The sequence below is a fragment of the Thalia democratica genome, chromosome 4 (genome assembly GCF_965202585.1).
Source record: "Thalia democratica chromosome 4, ktThaDemo2.hap1.1, whole genome shotgun sequence".
NCBI lineage: Eukaryota > Metazoa > Chordata > Thaliacea > Salpida > Salpidae > Thalia > Thalia democratica.
In genome coordinates, this window is record NC_139168.1 from 59171686 (window position 1) to 59197776 (window position 26091).

Consider the following 26091-nt stretch of genomic DNA (forward strand, 5'->3'; position numbering starts at 1 on the left):
GTTAATAAACTTTGCTAACAACACTTTCCGATGTGTTCTTATATAAGTTGCTGTTTGGGTGCTGCTTTGGATCAATAAGCACAGAACAGGAACTTATTTTTATAACTTGGTATTCTATTAACTCCTATAAAGTAGTAAAAACGAAAGTGATAGATGATAACTGTTTGCGATAACACTTCAGTTTGACAAGAGAAGCCTTTTCGTATTTCTTAAAACCAGCCAAGATATTTAGCGTTAACTTTTAACATATACTAATCAACAGAACCATGGTGTAAAACTTATATGAAAATTATAATGAATAAAACCTATCTTAAATTGAGTTTACAACATATTTAAGTGAAGATCATTAAGTATCCCTTAATAATGTTTTACGCATATTAAGTTACCGAAAAAAAAAGTTAGATCATTAAAAAAGTAAGATTTAACCATACATATGTGGACAAAATCAAAAATATTTGAATAACAACTATTTGAATTTAAAAAAAAATCAGAGTTTAATCAAAAAATTCTTTTTACATAAAAACAAAACTTTTATATTCAAACTTGTTGTATAGTAAATATTGTTTTATCGTTATTACTTTAAAACATGCTTGCATTGGCTTTTGTCATATAAATCGATTATAGTTATTGTTTTATTATAAAGTATCATGCTTATTTATCAGACAAAACGTTATTATTGTAATATTTTAATGCAAAATAGTTCAAAAAAAAAAAATATTGCATAAACTAAAAAAAGTAGAATACAACTTTATGTTTTAAATTTTCGTAAAAATATAAAAAATATTTGCCCTGTAGGGTTCTTAAGTTGTTATTTAAACCTTTTTTAAATAGAAATCTATCTAACACTGCCACTTATGAATACTAATTATATCTTAACAAAAAAATTAATTGATTTTTTAATGATAAAAATATTATAGACTATTCTTAGTTTATACTCTTTTAGATTTTATGAAGAATAAAATAGGATCTATTATATAAATTCAAAATAAGTTAGTAAATTTTATGAATTAATACTTTTAAAAACATTTTCTTACATGAGTAAGCTGTATTGCATATTTATATTTGTTTTATTAATTACAAGTTTGTTTAACCATAATGATAGTTAAAATTTTTCTTTTTGATAAAAAAAATTGAAAAATTATCGATAATAAATGTCTTAATTCTTCTCTCAAAAACACTTAGCCAGAACATCTTTCGTTTAAAAAAAAAATTAAATTCAGCTGGAAAATAATTAGTTAAAGAGAAACATAATAGAATATGTTTTACAACGATTATAGTTAAAGTATAATTTTAAAAAAAGTATTTGTAAACTGTAATCTAAGGCTTATCAATATATGTTGAAAACTGTATTATAAAACTCAGAATCTAAGCAAATAAACCACCACTAAAAGTTTGAAAGTTTAGTGTAACTAAGGGTAGTTATAAATAACAGCTGTAAACAAAGTACTTTTTAGCAGAATTGAAAATGCTTATTAATAAACGAAAGATCTCTTGCTAAGCTTTTTTGTGAAAAGAGTTAAGACAATTAATTTCAATAACTTTTTTAACCAATTTTTATTTCTTAATTTATCAAAAGCTCTCCGGTTCTAATGCAAAAAAGGCAGATTAGCTGTATACCATTTATTTTATTCTTTTTAAATCACATAGTTATTTTCCATTTTTTGAAGAATATGTATCTTTAATAACTTCGTAGTTATATCAAACAGAAAAGTAGTTAGCTTTTAACAAATTGAGCAATTTTACGGTCTTTGTTGTTAAACATAAAAACTAAAATGAGTTAATAACTTTTACTATGATTGTTTTAAAGAAATATCAAACACTTTAAACTTAGTGTTTTAATTGTAATTTTGGATGAAAATGTCATAAGTTTAGAAATCGAGGCTAATTTGAAAAACTAGAGATTGAGATATAAATTATGTTTTTGCTTAGTTCTAATAATTTTAATAGATTATATTTTAGCCCATAACTGATCTATTTTTCAACGGCTTTTTAATAAAATAGAGCAAAGATTGTTTGCAAAACTGCAGAACATGAGAAAACAACTTAAATAACAATTTTGAAAAAAATATGACCACGTTTATGAGAATTTTCGGATAAAAGCTTTTTGGCTTAATCGACTGTGTTTTTTGTTGTGAAGTTATATCTATGAACAAAAAACACAACCCTAAAAAATAGTTTTCAAAAGTAAAGACCTTTGTAGACAATTATTTATTTTAAAATAAGTTATTTCTCTAAGTAAGAAAGTTCTCTGATAGTTTTTTTTTTGTTCATAGTTGTCTTTATTGTAAAAAGTTGATCACTTTTATAACGTTATTTAGGGTCTAAATAACCAAAGCATTTTCTTGTTAGTTTTTAGTCCTATATATGTTATTTTCTAGTATTGTTTCCAACAAAAATATACATTTTTTCAATATATGATTTGAATATTACACTTAATGCTGTGTCGTATTAAAATGTTGAAAAATATTTTTTCATGTCTATTTGATTAAAGTTATCCAATCAAATTTTAAGCCTGTTTTCATAATATTACAAGCTGATCTTCATTCCATAGCATTACAATAAAAATCTTAACACCTTACTGTTTGTTTAGTTATTATAGCAATATTTTTATATACTATAATAATAAGCTATACATTCATATGTAAGGGTTTAAAATTATCTTTTAAACATAATTCAATGACTTACTCAGTAAAAGAACTTTCTAGACCTCTCTAAAAAGTTGATTTATTTCAATGTGAAAAGTTCATTTACACATAGAAGCTTTTTTTAAAAAAAGTTTACTTTTGTTATTTAGTACTAATTCTCTAGTTTAAAATTTACAGTTAGTTAAATCTTATAAAACATAAATACTGAATGTATTTATAATATTATGATTTAGCCAAAAAAAAATCTAATACATTTCTAATATAAAAATCTAATTTATTCAACTTAGTTTTTTTTTAATGTTTGTAAGAAAAAAGAATATCAGGCATTAAAAATAAATATTCTAAAATAAATTTAATTCCCTATTTTATTGTCATTCCCCTAAAAATATTCTAAAGTAACTTTGAATGAAGACACAACTTATTATAATCTTTAAAACAAAATATCAAAAAATTATTTATAGTAAAAAAAAGTTGGACATTTTCTGAATCTTGACCATAAAGGAAGATACTTGTTTTAAGAAAAGGTATCAATTGAAATTTCAATAACTTACATGTATTACTTTCGTTGCAAACTTTGATCATTTGTATCAACATGATTACGTATAAACATTAAAATTTAAAACTAAAAAATTAAATCGTTTAAGGTAAATAATTTCACGAGATCATTTTTAAAAATTCTAGATATTTTAAGTAAGAATTAGTAAAGAGACATTTATTTTTTAATTATCTACTCAAAAAACAACTGAAAAAAAGAAAACTAAACTCAAGATATTCTCCGAAAATTCTCCTTCAGGTTGTAAAAAAAAGCTACTATAATCTTTATGGTATGTTACACAAGTCACATGTGGTTCATTATAAATTTTGAAGACTATTCAGAAAATCTTAGACTTATCTTAAATAACCAGGAACCACATAAGGTTGACAATTAATTAATTCGTTATTAAAATAAACTCAGCGAAATTATGATATTTTGCATTTTAATGAAATAAATATTTACGTGGATTTATTATTCTGGAGGTAAGTTTAAGTAAAATTTTAAGAAAAATTGTTTTACCTAAAGACTTTTTTGTTAAAAATAAGTAATCAGTAAGCAAATTAAGTGTAAAAATGTTTTTTAAATCTTTGCAATAAGCAAATTGATTTAAAAAATAATAATAAAATACACTGTTGCGTTCTGTAAAAATTAAACGAATAATTTTTTTATCTAACTTTATACTAAAAATTGAATAGTTAGTTTTTTCTTTATTAAATGAATCTTGATCAAAAGCAAGAAAATATAGAACAAAGAAAGTTTAAAGTCAAGTTGATAAAATATTTTAGGGCTTCACAGAAATTGAAAACTAAGAAAATCTAGTGAATTTTTTAACAACTATAAATAGAATACAGTATTGTATGCATGAAGTATTTTGATAGAATATGAAAAACTTTGCACTGTAAATATCCAACTAAAAAATTTAGTAAGAAATCATGCAAGAAATATAGGCAACTAAAAATAATGTTAAATATAAAGTAATAAAACAACACTCAAATTACCACGATTTTATTTTTATATCCTGTTAAATTTAACTGAGGCTTTGCTTTACTTATAATATCTAAAAACTTAAACATAACTTTCAATCCAAATTAAAAAGAAATCATAAGACAATTAAATTTTAAATATTAGATTTAATAAAAATTAATAGTTTTTAAATACTTAGATGAGCTCAAAAGGTAAAAATATTTTTTTTAACTGCTAATTGATAAAAATATTAAAGTTTAACAGCAGTTTTTACTTGAGTTGCTTTTATTGGAAGTCATGTTAACACCTTGATTTGTATCTGCTTCTTTTGATGGAGTCTATAAAATTGTTATACTAATTAAATATACTGAGAATCAACCTTGTAACAGCTGTTGACCCAGTTGATATAGTTGTAAAGTAAAACTTAGTTTTTTGTTTAGTTGAAAAACTATTCTTTAAATTAGTTTTGCTGTCTGTTTATAAGTTTATAACAAAAACTAGTAAAACAAACATACATCAAAGATAAAGCTATTTTTCTATAGAAATTTTCTTATTTCTATTAATAAAACATGATAAACAAACTTACTTTTACAAAACACAAAAATTTATACTTCGATTTTTTATTAGAGTAGAAATATAAGTTAATACTTTGTTTTACTACCATTATATACACTAATTTGCAGTACTTACTGTAATTTATTAAAAACCATTGCATTAGTCATTAAAACTGTATCAAGTATCAAAAAAATTTTAGTTATATTTGCAATAAATTGTTTTAATATTTTTTTTTTTGTATTTAAGTAAAACAAAGTTAAAACAGTAAAAAAGACATTTAGCGTGTTTTTAATGTGTTTAACAAACAATTTACTTAAACTTAGCATTAATAAATAGCTTTTAAATCATTAATAAAAATTTCAATTCACTAAAAACTTACTTAAGTTTATTAATATAAAAACACAAACTAATTACATCATTTTAATATAAAAATTGTATTTAAATTTGAGTAACTTTACAACAAGCAATAAATATTATAAACACTTCATACCTTTATCTTACTTTTAAACTAACGATATCAATTGATACTCATCTTGTCAAAAAAAAAATTTTTTTAGTTATTTAGCTTTTAATTTAGTAAAACATAAATTTCAAAGTTTATTTTTTGTAAATATTAGCATAGCTCGGAATCTTAACTTGAAATATTAATCACTTTAAGATAAACAATTATCATGAAGAAGTATGCTTTAAAATAGAGACAAGAAAATTTAAGAACTTAGTGGCAAACTTCAATCTAGAATATTTTTTAATATATAAGAATACATAACTCTTTCAACTTTTTTTATACTATTTTAGTTAGAGTAATAAAACTTGATTATAATAAGCTAAATTATCCAACTACACAGTTTTACTCTACCTTAATAAAATTCCCTAAATGGTACAAAAAGAAGTAATCAGTGCTTACCTTGTTCAAAATGTCAGTAGCAAGAGAAAGAAAAGCGGTTTCAATGTTGATATTACATTTGGCTGAAGTTTCAAAAAATTTAATTCCGTGTTCTTTAGCAATCTGTCAATTAACAAAATGTTACGAAGAAACTTTACTAAAATATTTTAATTTTTCTGCTTTAGTTCTTTGATCATAAATTTATGTACAGTAGAACGAAATGGTAAGCGTAAATAATACTTTTTTATAAAATAATTTTAAAACTTATACCCAAACTAAAGTATAAAGTAATGGTACCAAAACCTACACACTATTTTACTATTCAATGTACTCATGAATTTCAATCAGCACTTTATTTATACTATACTAGAAACAGTAGTCACAATTAAAATAAGCTACGTTAAAATGCACCTCAATTTAAAGCTCACTTTATTAATTACATTTTTGCTTAAGCAATGTTTACTTTGTAAATTAACTAGAAGAAAAAAGAAAGCTACATACAGCTTTTGATATTATTATTGTTGTTATATTGATTTTAAAACTTAACTAAAATTTAAACTTTACCTTAAACTCAATCTTACTATTAAAGTTTGACTTGTTTAGTCTTTTAAGTAAAAAATTTTGAGTAAAAATTTGGTTTTATTTTAATTTAATTGTTTAAATGCTGTTTTCCATGACTGACACATATCTTTTTAGATTTATTTAAGCACTGACCAGGTCTGTGACCGAAACTTAGTTTGTAAAATAAATTCTTGAAAGAATAAATTCATACTAGAAACGGTTAAGACTGTGAGGAGGTCTGAACTATTTTTATAGGATGGTCTTATTTCTTAGATTTTTTCTTATCAAACAGATTACACTAAGCTAATCAAAAAATAAATAATCTAATAAATACTATCTTTTATATTTTTTTATTGGTGAACAACATACAAATTATTTTCTAACAAACAAAAAAGTTTTATTTGTTAAGATTTAGTAAGTAATAGTATTTATACAGGTTAAATCTAATATTTAGTTTTAAAATTATTATCGATTAACTACGTTTTCAGGGTTGCCTTTTAATTTTTAAAATATAATTTTTTAAAACCAAAAAAAAAAGGCTAAGTTATTACATACTAACCTAAGACAGTCTGAGCTTCTGGATTAACACTACATCATGTAATTAAATTAATTATTTTAGCCGTCATAGCAGTAAGGTATAACATTTAATCAATAATTAAGTTTGAATAAACCAGTAATTTAATAACAGAATTTAACAAAACAATTCTATATTGTAACTTATTCAAAATGTCATGATTATTATAAAAAACAACTAACATGAGTTTTTCAAACATATAACTAATCTGACTAAAGATGAACCTTGTTTTAATTTCAACAAAGAAATAATAAAATATTGAATGACTGACATTCATTGAATTTAATTAACCATTGGGTAGCGCGAAACAGCTTATCACATGATAAAGAGCATCAAACAAACTAAAAATTGTTTTAAAATAAAGTTTTTATATTGGAATAAACTTCAAGGCAAAAAGTATGCCAATAATTTCTTTTTATTTCTTAGAGTATTCGTTAAATTTAATGTAAACTATACAATAACTAACAAGTTCTCCTCTTTCTTTAGGAATCACTCTCTTATCATCCATGTCGCATTTGTTACCAAGCAGCATTTTCTCCACATCCTCACTAGCATGCTGTTTATAGTTTAAATTAGAAAATATATCTTCAATTTTTTTTATGCTCAGCTTATTAAAGAATGTTTATAAACTAAATTTATTCTATACATTAATGTTTAAATATTTGTTACAAACTAACATTATGCTATGATCAATAGGGTGCATCTGTTACCTCGACCCTCGAGTTGCTGAACGATTTTTTTAGCGATAAGAATCACATAACAATAAAAAACCAAAAAAATTATCTTCCTAGATTTTCTGTAAACAACTCCTATGTGTTATGTGTAGGACCATGAAAATTAGATCTTTAAGTTTTTCTTTGGAAAATTTTCTACATGTAGCAACTATCACAAAACCACATTCTACACGTTTTAATACAATTAAAAGAAAATTTCATGGAGGCATTTTTTTTTTCTTTCTGTAATTTTTTACTTAATTTTTGTTAGTTTTAAGTTTTTTGGGAAAAATAAAGAAAAGCCTCCATAAAACTTTATTTAAATTGTCTCAAAAAGCGTAGAATGTGTTTTTGCGATAATTGCTACATGTATAAAATTTTCCAAACAAAAATTTGAAGGTTGGAATTTTAAGGTCCAATACACATTTCTTAGGAGTTGTATTCAGGAAAATGCCAAAAGCGCAATAATGATAAAAACTAAGAAGCTTTTTTTTTTTTTTTTTTCATGTGATTCTCCAAGCTGAAAAAAATTATCGTTGGCTACTCAAAAATTTTCATTTTTGAGGGACAACAGATGCACCCTAATGATTAACCTCGTTAATTTTTAAAAATATTATATACATTCATTAGTAAGGTATGTTAACTACTTTTTGCAAACTTTTGAAACTATATTTTAAAATGTTTATTAGCAGCGATGATATTTTACAAACACTTACTTCATAAAAATTTGCTTATTTTTAATTGGATACCAAAAAGTAACTTTTTAGTTTTATTAGAAGTGAAAAATTAGCAGAACATTTATTTTTGATACACAACTAAAAACAACGACCTAAGAACTGACATAGCTAACATTGACTTTTTAAAATTATAAATTTATTTTACCTAAACAAAAAATTAACTTAATATATATTTGAAATAATTATTACTTTTATAGCAATAAACTTAACAATATTAACCTTAATTGCTAATTTAACTGCTTAATTTTTAACATATTCTACAAAAACTGTTACCTCTTCAATGTTCCTTAGCCATTTAGATATGTTATCAAAGCTTTTTTGGTTAGTGACGTCATAAACAAGCATTATACCGTTGGCACCTCTATAGTATGACGTGGTTATTGTGTGAAACCTCTCCTGACCAGCTGTGTCCCTGTAAAATAACTACTTGTTTTAACTCAGTAAACTATTTTAAAAACAGAGAAGTCTTTTCAATCAATTACAATTTAAACTTTTAATTATATAATAACAAACATTTTTAGCATTTTGGTTATATTTTTAAGTTTTGACTTTTTTTTTGCTTACATATTAGTCATAATAATGACTACTTATTAAATTCATAGAATTGACGCAATGTTACACTCTTGTTACGCTTTTATTACGCAGTAGTATACTGACAACAAACAAAAATATTTTACTTTTGAGTAACAAATTTTACTTTTAAGACGCTTGCAAAAAATAATAAAAAACACAATTGCAATATGTTTACTGTGCTAACACAATTGCATTACTAAATTGCATTACTAAATAAGTAAAATACAATATAACAGTTCAGTTTTATGACAATAGTATGAAATAATTTATATTAATTTATACTTTTGGTTGAAGTGAAACTCAAAGTAAAACTTTTTTAAAAAGTTTAAAACTAAGTTATAATATATTTCCATATTTACCAACTTTTGCAGAATATAAGTTAAGTTACTTTTCTTCTCATTGTCAATTATTTATGATTTAAATAATTTAAAAGTGATTTTCAATACAAAATCTTGTATAGCTAAACAACCGGAAGTACTAAAAACAAGTAAAGCTTATTTATAGTTTAAGCGAATAAAATTTCATATTTTAGATGATAATTGAATTAAATTTTATAAAACTATTATCAACAAACTATTTAAGTTGAAAAACAAACTTAAATACTAAAAATGAAAACGTTTGTTGATATCAATAAAGATTTGTGTATTGTTTGTATGCTTTACACATGTAAATTTATACCAGATAAGCTAAACTTAAACATAATAAACTCATGATCTAGTTTTCATCAGTTATTATGCAATGCGAAACTTTAAATCTAACTTTAAAATGCATATAAAGTATTAGGAAAAAAAAACGATTACAAATCTTTAAAATAAACTTGTTGTTATGAACGTAAAAAAATTATAATGGCTTAAATATTTATTTTTGAGATACTTGTTTTTACAACCAATAGTAAAAACTTGAAAACTTTTATATGAATATATTATGTCTATAAATACAAAACTTTGTCAAAACAGAAACTTTAAAATTTAAAAATGTTTTAAGATTTTTTTTTTACAGCATAGTAGTTATACTCTATACTTTTAATGCGTTTTTACACAATTTTTTCTTAAGGTCATAGGAGCCAAAGATATTTATTATTAAAAAAACTTATTTTTAAGTTATATGAAAGCATAATGTATTATTGTAATTAAGTTTTTGCATAATATAAAACATTTATTTAAACTTAAGGTATAGTTAGCTTTGTAAAAAAAATTACACATATGCATTGACCACAATGTTTCTGTTTTCAACTTTTTCAGAAATTACATACTTTACTAAAACTATATTACTTTTTTTGATTGTCTAACTATAGACTTAGAGGTTTTGGAAAATATTTCTTTTAATTGTTATCAAACGTTCAAACGATAGAAACAAAAATGAGATCATAAGAGTATAAAACAAACCAACTTTTTTTCAGTAAAGAGCACTCTTTCTCAATATCACAAAAAAAATATTGTAAATATTTAATATAGAATAAACTATAACGTTTGAAGATTAGTTTTAAACTAAAGGTGAATTATTTGTTAATATTAATTCTTTTTTCTTGACATTTTACTTTGCACCTTACACACAATACCTATTGAATTCACGAAGTTTTCTCTCTTAAATCTCAAAAACTACTTTTTATTAAGCTTTGCTGTAAACATTATCTACTAGCTGGTATAAAAGTTCACATAAGAACAATTTGTTAAAACAAGTTTGTGAAAAAGTTGTTAGAATTTTATCTAAAATGATCCATAATCCAGTTTTTAATAAAGTAGCAAGTTGAACTTAATTTTTAAATATAACATATTATGATGAAATAAATGATATCCCATACTGAAATTGTTTACATCATATTTTAAAAAGTCTTCAAATAAAAATACAAGCTAATACTTAAACAGTTTTGTTATAGGCTTTTAATTAAAATTTATTGATGTTACTTAAAAAATTTTATGTTCAAATAAACACTATGTTAATTAAATTATTTAAACACGTAAAATAAAAAGCAATAATCAAATTAATTAACTTACTGAATATAAAAAAGATTATTTAATAAAACTTATTGATTTTTAATTTAACTTACTTGCATCAGGGTTGCAACCCTTTCAGTCAAAAAACTGTCATGAGTGACCTTAAACTGTCCTCAGTCATCCTGAGTTTTTTTAAGTTCTTAAAAATATTCTTTTTACTTTAAATTATAAATTAAAATTAACTTTATCTACAAAACTAGTTATAAAGTATTAGTAAAGAACAAAACAATGAAACTAAATCTCATTTAAAATCTTTAAAAAAATCTGTCCTGAAAAATGTTTTTGAATCTTTCAACTATCCTGTTTTTTTTTTATAAAAAAAAAACTATTCTGAATATTCTGCCAGCCTGAGTAAAAAAATCAAAATATCCTGAGCTTTCATGAGATTTTCAAAAATTTCAAAACATTCTAAATTATCTTGAGCGTGTAGCAACCCTGTTGCATATATCAAAATACTAAAATGAAATATGATAATACAAACATTAAAAAGTTATAATTCAAATAGATACAAACTAAATTAAGACAATAACTAGGAAATAGAAAAATTACAAGTGTTTATTGATTTTTTTAACGCATTTATATTTAAGGTGAATATTCGTTAGGAGTGTTAGGTTATTTAAGTTTGAGTCTTTAAGTAAAGAGTATAAACTTATTACAACTTTAATGTTGTTACAATATTGTTTATAACACTTTGTTTGTTTAATAATATTATTTGTTGTTTTTTTTTATTTAGTTATCTTAAAAGGAGGTTTGCAGCTTACGAAATGGTTGCAATGCTGTTTATTTTACGAAAAACTGAAAACCTACAAATACACGTAAAAAATAAATATATAAAATACAAAAATATATATTTTAAAAGTAAAATTTATAACTGTTATGTTAAACTGATCAAAAATTAAATCATTTTTTTACATAGTTTACAGTACTTTCTAACAACCTTTGGTAAAAACGTAAACTTTGAACATTTTGTTGAAGTAAAAAAGTAAAAAGAAGCACTTAAATTTTTTTATTGAAATCGAAGAAAAACGTATTGCTTATATTTTATATAAGCTGATAGATTGTAAACAATGGACTACAGAATTTAATAACTTAGCCAATATTTTAGAAAGATAATGAATATATTTTAACTTTTTTTTTAGATAAACTAATCTTTATATTGTAATTGAACAAACTTTAATGACTAGTTATAATTTAGTTAGTAAACATCTACAGTCATATTACTAAACACTTTAGTACTTAAACAAGTCACTATGATGTTCATTACAGTCTAAATACTGTCACAAAAGATTAAATAACATTTTTTACAATTATAGTTTACAAATAAGAGTGGTAAATTTTTGTTAGATAAGAAAAACTTAAAATTCAAAAATGTTGGCTTATAATTCATTTTACTTAAAAAAAAACTAGAATTCGCTTAAATAAGATTTAAGTAATAATTTACAGAAATATCATTATTATAAAAACAAAAAATATAAGTAATTAGCTAAACCTATTGAAATCTAATAAATTTAAGAAACTTATGACAGCTAAAATATAACTGTAATAAAAATCTTTTGCAAAAAAATTGTGTGAGTATTAAATAAGTAACACAATTCAATTGAAACATTATTTTTATTGCAGCTTATTAATATGTCGTTTTCATTTTTACCAAAAAAGTAGTATTTGTGAAAAACTATTATAATAACAGAATACAACCATATAATTTTCTATGATAAAATTTAAGTCAAATAACTTTTATGAATGTATAACCTATTTTTCACTTAATAAATAAAATACACATAAACTTACCAAATTTGAAGCTTTATCTTCTTTCCATTGAGCTCTACAGTTTTAATTTTGAAGTCAATACCTGTAATAATTGTAACAATATCGATTTATAGCAATTATTTAGTACTATATAACATTTAAATTAAAAATTAAGTAGGTAAAGATCCAACTACTTTTTCATATATAAAAAAAAATGAATAGCATTTATGACAAAACTTAAATAAACTATACTATGTATAACTGTAATCAAAATACCTATTTAGTATGGAAATACTTTATTTGACTAATTATGTTCAGCTGGTATACTATCAAAATCCATCCGAATTCAAAATCCACCCAATTTTTTTTTAATACTTAATTTAATAATTTATTTTATAATTTTTTTGCAATTTTTTTGTTTATTTTTATTTATTTTTTTTACTATCACAGTTACCCTTAACCCTTACCCTCAATCAGTAAGCGGTTCTTGAATTTGACTGAGTGGATTTTGATCGGGTGGATTATGAACGTGTTTCGTTTAGCTACCAATAAAATATTTACAGCTCTACAGAGTTTGTAAAGATTATATTGTTCATTAAAACATTGAGTAAAATATGTAGTTATACAACATGTATTACAACACCTATCTATAACAGCAAACTGCTGCCAACAAGCCACATTCAAAATTTTGTTTCTATTAATTCAATATAGTTTGAAAGAAAATAAAATGTTTTCTGTTATAGCTTTTAAATAAGTTATTAACCAGAAAAAAGCTGTTGAAAAACTTATTTAAAACATATTTGATTGAATTAGTTTTTTTACTCAAAAAAATTGTTTCTTTTTTGATCTACAAACCCTTGATTTATGATGTGTTTACAATTTAAAACAAGATGCAATAATTTTCCTAAAATTAGTTGTTTATAGTAAAAACATATACGAAACCTTGTTTATTAAAATGAGTTTAAAACAACAATATAATGCTCATATACTAACTTACTAGAGATATAAATCAGTATCAATGTAAGTATTGAACAATAAGTGTTAAAATTATAAGTAAAATTTTATTATACAAAATAAAAAACATTTGCCTACAAATAAAATTAAACAATATTTTAATCTAAAGTAAGTTTTATAGAATTTATGATAAAATTTATCTCTTGATACTAGGCTGGGATATTTTACTTTAGGACTTGATATCATAAACAAAAATTTTTACTAAAATTAAATTTACTTGAGTGTTTTAACTTTTTATTACTTGTGATCTTAAGAATTAACTTTTAAAGCCATTAGGGTGCTTATAAAAATGGCAACATTTAAATTTTCAGCTGGAAATCATTTCATATTTGGGAAATATCACATAGACACTCTAAATAAGTATTTAGATATTTGAAAAAACATAGAATGAGACAAAATCTAATTCTATTGAAAAACCCCAATGCAAACCGTAAGGGATCTAAATAGTTCAATCAAGTTTTAGGCTATAAATTTTTTTTTACATATAGAAGTTATCACTAAAACACATTCTGCAATTTGAAGAAATTTTTTGTGGAGGCACTTTTTTAAGTTTTAAAACTAACAAAAATCATTAAAAAATTACAGAAAACCAAAAAAAAAAAAGGCTGCGTGAAACTTTTTTTTGTCTTAAATTTTGCAGAATGTGTTTTTGTGGTAGTTGTATGTTTACTTTTTTAGATTGTGCCTTCCATAAGCAACATACTAAAATCACTCATTTTGATTCCTTATATATAAAAAAGTTCTTTTTGAGATTTTTACAAGCAGTAAAAACTCCAATAGTTAAAACATAACTCTACTAACTAAAATAAGCTTTTTTTAAAGGTTGACTCTACATAATAGTCTTAAAACTTATATTGATACTGATTTATAATTTAATTTCAAACAAAGCATTAGATTGTTGATTATAAAATATTTTTAGAGAACTAATCAGGGTTGCCATTTGTTTTTTCAAGGTTTTCCAAATTTCTTCCAGGTTTTTAAAAGTACACATTTTTGGACAATTTTTAGTTTAAGTTAAGTATAAGGTAAGAAACTGTGTTAAATAGTATAAAAACATTGAAAAGATACTGTAAAGCTACTTTAAATATGTTTTTTAATAAAAATAATTTTTGATGATGACAATTTTTTTTTTATGATAGATTATTGGAGTAAAACCGAAATTTTACTACTGAATATGTCAAAGTTGTCAAAATTCCAGGTTTTTCAAGGTTTTTGTAGTGATTTTTGTTCAAAATTCAAGATTTTTCCAGGTTTTTTTTGTCTAAATTGTCAAATCCCAGGTTTCCAGGCAAACCTGACTAATGCTTCATTTGATTTTTATTTAAGACAACTGATTTTAGATAATCATTGCATTTTCTTTTTAGTTATAAGTATGTACATATTTTAAGATTGATACTTGAACACAAACATATTTTACACATACACTTTCTACACAGACTTCTTTTTAACATTTTTATTTTATAGATTTCATAGAGCTGTTTATGTTTAATGGGCTGTGAAACATTGTTATTTCAATAAAAGTGTTGGATACAAAAACAATTGTTTTGATTTTTTAGTCATTACTTGTATAGATCTTCACGATTTAATGTCTGGTTATATTATCTTTGATATTTTAGATACCAGCAAGTGCGGACTTTTAACACTGTCATAGTCAGTGTGAGTTTGTGTTGTTTTATGCTCAAAACTAAGTTTATAAATTATAAGTAGTGAACAAACATGAAGGTAGAAATTATAGTTTAAAACTATTTTAACGTTATATAAGTAACTACTTTTAGTTTATAGTTTTACACTATATACATCTATTAAAACTAGCAACAACATTTTTTAAATTATAGACAATTACTAACCAATGGTAGATATGAAAGTAGTATTAAAAGCATCATCTGAAAATCTAAACAAGACACAAGTCTTTCCTACACCTGAATCTCCAATCAGCAAAAGTTTAAATAATAAATCATATGTCTTTTTTGCCATTTTAAATACAAGTTCTGTAAAAACAACTATATAAATATTTCATGCAGATTAATAAATTAAGTTTAAAATTTTTGATTTTATAACTAATCATACATTTTCTATATTTTAAAATAAAAGACAAAAAACTATTTATTATATCGTATCAGGTTTAAGACTTTATTCATATGTAAGAATAACTACTTTTATAAATAAACTTGTAATAATAAAATTATAATAGTGATAACTACCAAGTTTCTTACTAATTTAAAACCGTTTAAAGGTACCAACTAAGATACTAAAAGAGTCAAGAGTTAGTGGAATTTTAAATGAACTATTTATTTTTTATCTCCTTAATAGTAGAGATCTCTTATTGTTTCTCCAAAAATAAGCAGATAATATAAATTTAATGCTTTAAAATTAAAATACAAACTTAGAGAGAAGATTAATTCAGTGATTAAAAGAAAATAAATAAAACATCCATAAATTTGAAAAAGCAAGATAAGATCAAATCAGTTAAGTTAGTTTAAGCTAAGTTTAAAAAAAAGTTCAACTAGTCTTGGTTTTTATTAAGTTCAAAAAAGCCTGAGTCGCAACCATTGTAAGCATTTTAGAATAAAATATTTTAAAAAAAAATGTTACTTATATTTCCTGAGCCACTAAAAAACAAAAGTATACATAAACCAGTCTGAGTAAGTTTGTTTAAAACAGTGAAATTTAAACATATAGTTTTGCTCAATACTGCAGACAATACTTTGCAACCAACTAATACAACTTTAAACAGGGTTTTAACTTTTGAAGTAGAAAACAAGTGTATGTCATCAATAAAAGTAACTATTAGTTTTACTTAAAACATATTTTCACTTTCTTTTGTAAGCTCCTTAAGTAACCTGAGTACACTTAAGTAAGTCACTGATAACCTTTATAATAAATTATTTTTTACCTAATATATTCTCAAAAACTAAATTAAAGTATACTGAAGTGCACCTAATAAATATTTTTACTTATAAAAAAATTTGCATTTGTATATGATTAGAATCAATTTAGAGATTATTTCAAACATATTCCTCTTGCATTGACAAAGTAGTTCAAGTAATATTTAACAATATCTATTTAAAACAAAGCACTCAAAACAATTTTTCCTAGAACCTGGTACACAAAAAAACTTTAGTTATTGAGTTGTACACCATTTGGACACAATTTAACGTCTTGTCCAGGAAATGTAATGACAAATGTACTATGTACATATTAGACTTTTTACAGGGATACCACTTGTTTTTTCTGAAATTTTTCCAGGTTTTCCAAATTTTTTCAAGGTTTTTAAAATTTTTAGGTCTCTTTTAATTTAAGGAAAAAAACTGTATTAAATAGTATAAAAACATTAAAAAGATACTGTAAAGCTACTTTAAGTATGTTTTTTAATAAAAAAATGTTTGATAATGATAAAAATTTTCTATTTATATGATAAATTTTTTGAGTCAAATTGAAATTTTACTATTGAAAAAATGTTAAAATTCCAGGTTTTTTTAGTGATTTTGTTCAAAATTCCAGGTTTTTTTTTCAAAATTTCCCAAATATCAGTATTTTTTCAGGATTTTTTTTGCTTTGGTTGTCAAATTCCAGGCTTATCCAGGATTTCAGGTAAAGTGGCAACGCTGTTTTTATGTCTGCAAACTAAAATTTAATCTAAAATTATAAATATTTTATTGATAACTGCAATTTAACAAATAAGACTTATTATTATTATTAAAAACAATAAAGAAAATGTGAATGTTCACAACTATGGTCAAAGGATTGGTGTGGAGAAAGACCTTTTGGTCATAGAGCCTTACATTTTGTAAATAATTTTCAAGCAGTTGTAATTATTTCTTACTTATATCTCATCAGCATGTACTTTTAATCAGCTAAAAGTTTAAAATTACTTTAACTTTCATTAAGGGCATAGGGGGTTAAATCACCTTTTTCACAATTAGATCTTATTTTATATAGTTTTTACTTAGCTACAAGATGCTCTTTACAGATTTAAAAAATTAAAAATAGTTTTTGAGGTACAGCCAGTCAAATTTGGAGGCAACAATAGGTTCCTTCTGGGAGGCGGAAACTAAAACAGCAAAAATAGACTATTTCACTAAAAGTTTATCTCCTACGTTTTTTGATATAACTACTTCAAAATTTCAGGAAGTTTTCCTTTATATACAGGGTTGCCACTCTTTGAGCCAAAAAATCTTCCCTGAGTGACCAAAAATTTCCCTGAGTAACCTTAAATTTCCCTGAGTTTCCCTGAGTATTTTTCAAATCTTAAAAAAAAATTTTTCTCTTCTAACACAAATTATTAATACCTCATTCTCATTTTTCTTTTTTAATAATAAAAGGAAGGTTGTATATGTATGCTTCTGCATTAAATTTATGAAAAAAACTGTTTTCAAAAACTCAATCTTAAAAGGTTTAAACCAATTAAAAATTAAAAACTAAATTTTTGCACAACTTTGTGTAAACTTGTTAGTTAATTTTCTACATAAAAGAATAAAGTTTAATTTGTTTGACATTTTAATTGACAAAATATAATTATACTTTAATAATAATTTCACATGAAGAACTCACTTAAATGCATACATAAGAACTTTTCAATGAATAGTTAACAACAACTTTCATTTCTCTAAACTGTTTGATTTTACTTAACTAGATATAAATTTAAAACATAAAAAAAACTACTATGTTAGTACTAAGAATATTGAAGAACTAGCCGCAAGGCTAAAAAAATTCTAAATAACCACTTAAATAATAAAAATTACTACTTTTGAACAAAATATTGAAACTGGATTAGCTAAACCTCATTCTAAGATCTAGAAAAAAAATTCCCTGAGATTTTCAAAAACTTCCCTGAAATTTAGAGAAAAAATCAAAACTTCCCTGAGTTTCCCTGAGTTAAAAGAAAAATGCCAAAATTCCCTGAGTTTCCCTGAGATTCCCTGAGTTTCCCTGAGATTTTCTACAGTTTCAAAATACCCTGAGATTCCCTGAGTTCCCTGAGTTCCCTGAGTGTGTGGCAACCCTGTATATATTTAGAAAACTTTGTTAGAAAGAATTTGTTTTAAATAAAAAAAAATTGTTATATAAAAAAAAATGTTTTTTATTATAAAATTTATATTTTTAAATTTCTTTAAATTTTGTTCCGGCAGAATTTTCTAAATATATCAAGGAAGACTCCTGAAATTTTGGGGTAGGTATCTCAAAAAAGGTAGGAGATAGATTTTTAGTGATTTCTATTTATTCACCGTTTTAGTTTTCACCTCCCATAAGGAACCTTTTGTTGCCTCCGACTTTGACCATCTATACCTCAAAAACTATTTTTAATTTTTTAAATCTGTAAAGAGCATCTTGTAGCTAAGTAAAAACAGTATAAAATAAGATCTAATTGTGAAAAAGGTGATTTTACCCCCCTATGCCCTTAATGAATATAAATTTAAGTTTTAATCAATATAAACTTGTTTAAATATTTTTTAAATACATTTTATAGCTGCATAAATTTTTCACTAACATTTATTATGTATTTACTTAATTTACTGTTATTTATTAGTTGTACATTTCATTGGGGTAAAATCTAAGTTTTTGAAGCTTATACTATTAGTTTAGTTAAATTCAAAAAATTATTGTTAACTTCAAAAATTTAAGTACCTTTAAGTATTTTTGATTAAAGTAAGTCAATTTATTTAGTTTTTTTGTTGTTTGTGTATTGGTCATGAGTTTTGATATTGTAACGAATTCAAACCCATTATTAGGACCCTTAAGCAATCAGGCCCCACCAAATTAAGTTGTCAAAATTTATAAAACAAAACTATAAAAAGGCAATAATTGCAGTTTTTTTTTACTGTTAGTAGCTATAAACAGTGCCAACTAAAACTTCAATAAAGTTTTGATTTAGTAAACAAAATTTTGAGTTAACATTTTAAAATAAACTTAATTTGCTTAAAGACTCTGTTTTCTTTTTTGGTGAGCACCGGACTGTTCTTTTACTTTTATATTGTTCACAGATTTTCATGAGATAGAGAACCACTGATATAAGCTAAGCTTTCATAAACCTCAAAAATGTTCAAACAGGCTTGAGCTAATTCGAGTCAACTTGAAGTTTTCAAACTAGACTGAAAGTTGTGGCAACACTTATTTCAACAACTATTTTATTTGCTGTTTCTTTTGATATAATTAGTGTTCCAATAAGTTATTCTAATATTAAAATCATTTTTATTTCTAATAGTTATGGCTCATTGTACTTCGAAAAAAACTCAGCCTACGCCCCAATCCACCACAGAGAACCCTTTACTTTTTGTTATTATGAATTTTAATCATAGCTAAACAATATACTTTTTTGCAACTTTGGAACATATGTTTTCAGTGACATTTTAATTTTGTTAGGCTATTTTTTAAGTTTAAACTAAAAACGCAGAAATACTTTTAATTTATTTAATAAAAAATTGCCGAAGTTCTTAACTTTTGATATTTCAAAGACTAAACTAAGAATTTTATTGTATTTTACTTTTAAAACTCTCGATATTTCATTTTAAATGAGTAATACAAAAACCATATTTTAATACTTTTGTTTAAACAAAAAGTAAAAAAAAACATTTATTTATATTTTTTACTACTTCTTTTTACAACAAACTTTTAATCATTTTTTTTAAATGCTTATTTTGTTTGTAGTATTAACTGCTTTTAAATATATTTGTGAAGTTGTTAACTTTAACCGTTCTGATTAACAGTATTGTCTTTTAAACGTATGATATGCTTTAACGCAGTTGAATTTAAAAAGCTTAAACAGTGTTATAATTTTTGTTATATAAAATACCTATACATAATTTAATCAAGCATTTGTGTTTGAACACACATTAAATAAAGCATCGTTAGGTTTTTATTACAACAGTCTAGTTTTTTATGTAACTCTATGTGGAGACCAACTAAGTTATACTTGTTAACTAAATATACAAAAGATCCATTTAATGTTTTCTTATTTATTTATAAATTAGGTTTTTTGTACGTAAAGTTCGGGTAGAAATTAAAGGCATAGGGGTTTCCAACATTTTTTATTAAATTTACCATAGGTTCTTTATAAAAACTTCTTATATTTAAGCTAAAAGTTCAAGCTATAAGCCAGGTTTTATACAAAAGAAAATAAATTAATCACTATTTAAGGTATAACTGTTTTTGAAAAATATTTCCTATACAAACGTATTTATCGTACCACAAACTGTTTATTGTCAATTTTTCGGAAATTAAAAAAGTCACTAAAAATCTATTTAAACTTTAATTTTTTGAGCAAAAGACCTCAAATTTTCGTGAAACATTTTTATTTTATTTTAAAAGACTTTAAAGTTTAAATATTGCAATTTAAAAAAAAATTTCCAAAAAAAAAAAGATTTACTTTTTATAATTTTTTTATATTTCAAAGCTATAGAAATACCTGCATTGAATCAATTTCAATATTAGTAATTAACTTAGTGTGATAATTTGGAAAAGATTACTTAAAAATGAAGGACAAGATAGATTTTAATATAAAATAGACTTTTTTTCTCGTTTTTGGATTGCGCCTTCCATAAGGAACCAATTTAACTAACCGGCTTTGATAGCTTATATTTTAAAACTACTTAGAATGTTTTTAACCGGTTAAAAATGTCTGATAGCTCAGAGAATACTCTATAAAATAAGATCAGTTTGTAAACATCAAGGTGAACCACCCTTTTGCCTTAAGTTTATAAAACCTTAAAAAAAAGAGCTTTAAGTGTTCTTCAATTTTTTACAAATTACTCCTTAAGTGTAAACAATAACCTTGACGGTTTAAATGCAATAGTTTTCCAAATTGAAGCTTTTTGATTTTTAAAGTAACTAAATTACAGATAGTTAATTTAAAAAAAAAAAGAGTGTTATAATATCTTTGAATATTTTATCTTTTATAGAATAAAAATCTAAATCTAGAACAAATCAATCAGCTTTTACGTATTAGTAAACCTTGTTTTACTTACAATAAATGTTATTATTTTTTGGAGATAATTAAACTAAAAACATGGTTAAAAATTTAAGCTTTACTCAAAATTTAACATTTTAAAGCAGTTTTATAAACTATTTTATCATATTATTGAACAGTTTATAAATTGCTTGCTTAATTCAATTTCAACAAATCTCCCTTTCTTTAGAAAAAAAGTTTAAAATTTTTAAAGTATTAAATTAGTAAGTAACAATAACTTGTTGAAGAATTTATTGTAATTAATCAATATATAAAACGTATATATTTACAAACTTAATTAGTTGCAACTTTTGATTTTTTATACCAAGATATTTATAATGAAATAATAAACATAAAATAGAAAACTTTATTTTTCCTTAATTGTTTTAACTTACACTTTTTAAACTTTCTTAGCTTTTTAAAAACTATTGTAATCTTTACATTACAACTTATTTAAAAAAACAAAACTAATAATAAGAACAATTGAGAAAACAATTAAAATCTAAAACTGCAAATTATATAAAAAAAAATTTTAAAGTTCATTTACGTGTGTTGAAAGTCAGAGATTCTTAAAATTTAAACAAGTTTATATAGCATATACATTCAAATAAATATACTGTATACATTGCTTTAAGACGCGTTTAAATGGTAATAAAAACTACTGTTATTTGATCTTATTGCCTATCTATACAAATATAAAGCATTCTAAAATTGTTAAGAAGGACTAATAGAGATTAAACAAATTTATATATTTGGAAATTTTGATAATTTTGATTATGTAACAAACTTTTCGACCAACAAAATATTTGGCGAGCCGGACTAACTCAAAAAATCTTCCTGGGCTCCATTATCAACGGAAGTAGCAATATACGAATTATTAAAGATTTTTAAAATCAAAACTTCATAAAATTATTAAATAATAAGCAATTCTGCTGTATACTAAAGTTCAAACAAAATTCTTGTTTGATTATACTTGTTTTGAAAGACCTCTTTTTTTCAGAAGTTGTTTTTAAGTTTTAAAAAAGCGTCGCAGGCCTAAGACTTTACTTAGCGGATAATATTTTCTCCACCAAAACAAGATTGTAAAACGAAGTTTAAAAAATTGTCAAGCATTATCAGTAAGGTTTTTTTTACTGCTTACAGTATATTTAACCATATTTACAAAAATTATATAAAGTTTATTTCTGCTTACTGCGTGAAATTACCAACGAATGTTTCTTAGTAGCACTCCATATCGACTAGCACATTTAAAGTTTGTGGCATAAATCCGCTTAATTTTGTAGTAATCAAGCCTATGTGTTGCTTTCTCTGTGTTTGTCAGTACAGCACGTTTCTTAAAAACGACGTAAGATTTTCTTTTATTTTATAAACAGAACTTGAGACACATCTCATTCAAAAACGTTTTATTGGGCAAAAACATGTAATTTTTTTTCTAATCCTTTGTAATTACTTAATAATTTGTAAAAATAATTGAGCAAGTAAACAATTTAAAATAAACGTTTGAAAAAATAAGAAAAATTAATAAGAGATAGATGAACATTTCATAATTACATCATAATACATTAAATGAAATAAATAAACTAACTGAGACAATCATAGGTAAAAAAAAGAACAAAAAAAATAATAAATAGAATAAAAATTAGCGACAAAATAGACAAAAGTATGTAAGAACTTATAGATATTAGGTTTATAAACGTATTATTGCTTGCATAACTTAGGTCTAAAACTCTAAACATTTCTTAAATAAAGCTTCCAAAACGCTTAAATGGAGTACATTACGTGCATTACTTAAAATTGAAAACAACTATGACCACAGTTCTTTGCACATTCATAGTTAGTAAAGTCCAGTGGCGTCGCGTGGTATTTTTGTTAAGGGGTGCTGCAGATTGAGTTGTCAAGTTAAAAAATCCCCTAAATTGAAACATTAAAATAAAACTCAAGGAATTAGAAAGAAATAGGGAAATTTAAGCTAAAAGTCTTTAAGATATTAGCTTAAATGCTCCTTAATATGAATATAAAAAAACTTGATATACTTAAAAACAGATATTTTATATTTAATTTCAAAATACGAGAAATTTGATTATGAGTACGTAATGAAGGAAATAGATTACCATGTTGCTAAACATTTTTATTATAATACAGTACATAAATTTACAATATATCATACATTGATAAAAAGTTTGTATATATTAACATAATTTAATTATAAGAGCAAAAGAAGTTTTTTTTTTTGGATTTATAAATTAATTATTTTACATGTTTAAATAACTTCTTACAATACAACTTTGAAAAACATCTGAAAACTACGTATTTAACTATTTAAGCATCAATGCTCTTATTAACAAAAAAAAGGAATTATGTTTAGCAAAATAAAATTAAGAATCAAAAAATATCATTAATAAACATTTTGTAGATTATAAAATTAACTCAAAAAGTAAAGTAACTTTTAAAGCAATTAAAAACAGATTGCTTTAATCAGTAACTTTGACTCTTTTGAGTTAGTTACTTTATTTTCACCAGTAAAAAATAACATTAAAATTGAAAAAAAAAAAACCACACTAGAAGGAGTTTTATTTTAAAACTTTTACAATTTAAACACAAAGGTCTTTAAAAAGTTATAGATATCACAGCAGCAAAAAAAAATGACTTTTTTCTTAAAATAGTTTTACACACTAAAAAAATTAAACAAAATTCTACCTACGTTTTGAACAGGGTTGCCACTCTTTGAGCCAAAAAATCTTCCCTGAGTGACCAAAAATTTCCCTGAGTAACCTTAAATTTCCCTGAGTATTTTTCAAGCCTTAAAAAAAATTTCTCTTCTAACACAAATTATTAATACCTCATTCTCATTTTTCTTCTTTAATAATAAAAGGAAGGTTGTATGTGTATGCTTCTGCATTAAATTTATGAAATAAACTGTTTTCAAAAACTCAATATTAAAAGATTTAAACCAATTAAAAATTAAAAACTAAATTTTTGCACAACTTTGTGTAAACTTGTTAATTAACTTTCTACATAAAAGAATAAAGTTTAATTTGTTTGACATTTTAATTGACAAAATTTAATTATACTATAATAATAATTTCACATGAAGAACTCACTTAAATGCATACATAATAACTTCATTATGACTTGTATGTCTTTCCTAGCAACTGTTCCGAATGCAGTAAATAAAACTTAAAAGCTTAACATTATTGTAAAAAAAACCTGCAAAAAAAAAGTTTAAAGAAATAGCTAAAACAATATCTCATATCAAAGTACAACTAAATACCTAACAACTGATACAAAATAATCTAAAGTTAAATTTTTTTTTATGTCTTTTAGGTGTTCAACACAATCTATTTTAAATAACTGAAAACATAGTTTTGATTTTAAAAAAATTTCACATTACCTAATAAAAAAATCTTAATACTGTTTTTTTAAGTATGCAATTTCTAAATCAATAGTTTTAATTTTGTTTTCAAGTTTATTTGCGTTGTCCTTAGCAGCTATTTCTCTTGCTAATAATTTTTTCATTGCTTCTAAATCAGACTGTTTGTTGGCATCTGCGATATGTTTGTCATAGTCTTCATTCAAACATTTGAGTTGCTTTGTAAATTTACTTTTTTGTTCTCCTAACTTGCTCAAAGCATCACCTTTATTTGGAACATTTTTAGCAAAGCGCTGTTGCTCAAGATATGCCAAATATTGGGCCCTAGAAGATTTTACAAATTTTAATAATTCAGAACTTAGTTCAACTGTGCTTGGTTCTAGACTGTTTGCATATAGATGATCTTTGATCATTCTTCGGGACCTTATTGTCATCTCTCCCATATTAGTTGATATTACTTCCTTATTTAAGCTAAAGACCCGTTCAACACTTGCCTGGCCATTGTGAAGCACAAAAACAGCCTCAAGGACGACTCTTGATTTATTTATCATCATTATTATTTATATTATTTTATTATTTATAAACAAAAATTTAACCTCTATTTTTTTAACAAAAGTAATACAACACTAATCTGTATTCATTTTAATTTTTTTTACTGAAAACAAGTAGTTGTAAACAAATAACAAATAACTTTATTATTTAAAAAATAAGAACTAATAGTACAACATAGTGTTTTTCAAACTACATAAATAACTAAAAATTAAAAGTTTAATAGAACTTTTCAATGATTAGTTAACAACAACTTTCATTTCTCTAAACTGTTTGATTTTACTTAAGTAAATATAAATTTAAAACTTAAAAAAACTACAATGTTAATACTAAGAATATTGAAGAACTAGCCGAAAGGCTAAAAAAATTCTAAATAACCACTTAAATAATAAAAATTACTACTTTTGAACAAAATATTGAAACTGGATTAACTAAACCTCATTCTAGATCTAGAAAAAAATTTCCCTGAGATTTTCAAAAACTTCCCTGAAATTTAGAGAAAAAATCAAAACTTCCCTGAGTTTCCCTGAGTTAAAAGAAAAATGCCAAAATTCCCTGAGTTTCCCTGAGATTTTCTACAGTTTGAAAATTCCCTGAGATTCCCTGAGTTCCCTGAGTGTGTGGCAACCCTGTTTGAAACATATATAACTTTAATATAACTTAAATAAATGAGAATTGTCTTTTGTTGTGTAAGTAAGAATTTTACAGATAAAAAACCTATTTTACTTTATCTTACC

The 26091-nt window shown here is 23.7% G+C and overlaps 1 protein-coding gene across 1 annotated transcript; it reads right to left on the reverse strand.

Annotated features, from left to right (window-relative positions):
* Positions 1-3867: 3867 nt before the first annotated feature.
* Positions 3868-15477, reverse strand: LOC145834817 (ras-related protein Rab-10-like). Its single transcript, XM_082942328.1, has 6 exons — positions 15341-15477; positions 12522-12582; positions 8440-8578; positions 7183-7272; positions 5603-5704; positions 3868-4481 (listed from the first exon to the last, which is right to left on the reverse strand). Exons 1-6 carry the CDS (start codon positions 15465-15467, stop codon positions 4401-4403), a joined length of 600 nt encoding a protein of 199 aa, XP_082798454.1. The 5' UTR covers positions 15468-15477; the 3' UTR covers positions 3868-4400.
* Positions 15478-26091: the final 10614 nt, after the last annotated feature.

Excerpts from the sequence above, each read along its gene's own strand:
- LOC145834817 (XM_082942328.1), bottom strand. The coding sequence starts at position 15,467 with ATGGCAAAAAAGACATATGATTTATTATTTAAACTTTTGCTGATTGGA. Across the intron at positions 12,583-15,340 it reads TACTTTCATATCTACCATTG|GTATTGACTTCAAAATTAAA; the intron begins GTTAGTAATTGT and ends CAATTATTACAG. Across the intron at positions 8,579-12,521 it reads AAGATAAAGCTTCAAATTTG|GGACACAGCTGGTCAGGAGA; the intron begins GTAAGTTTATGT and ends GTTATTTTACAG.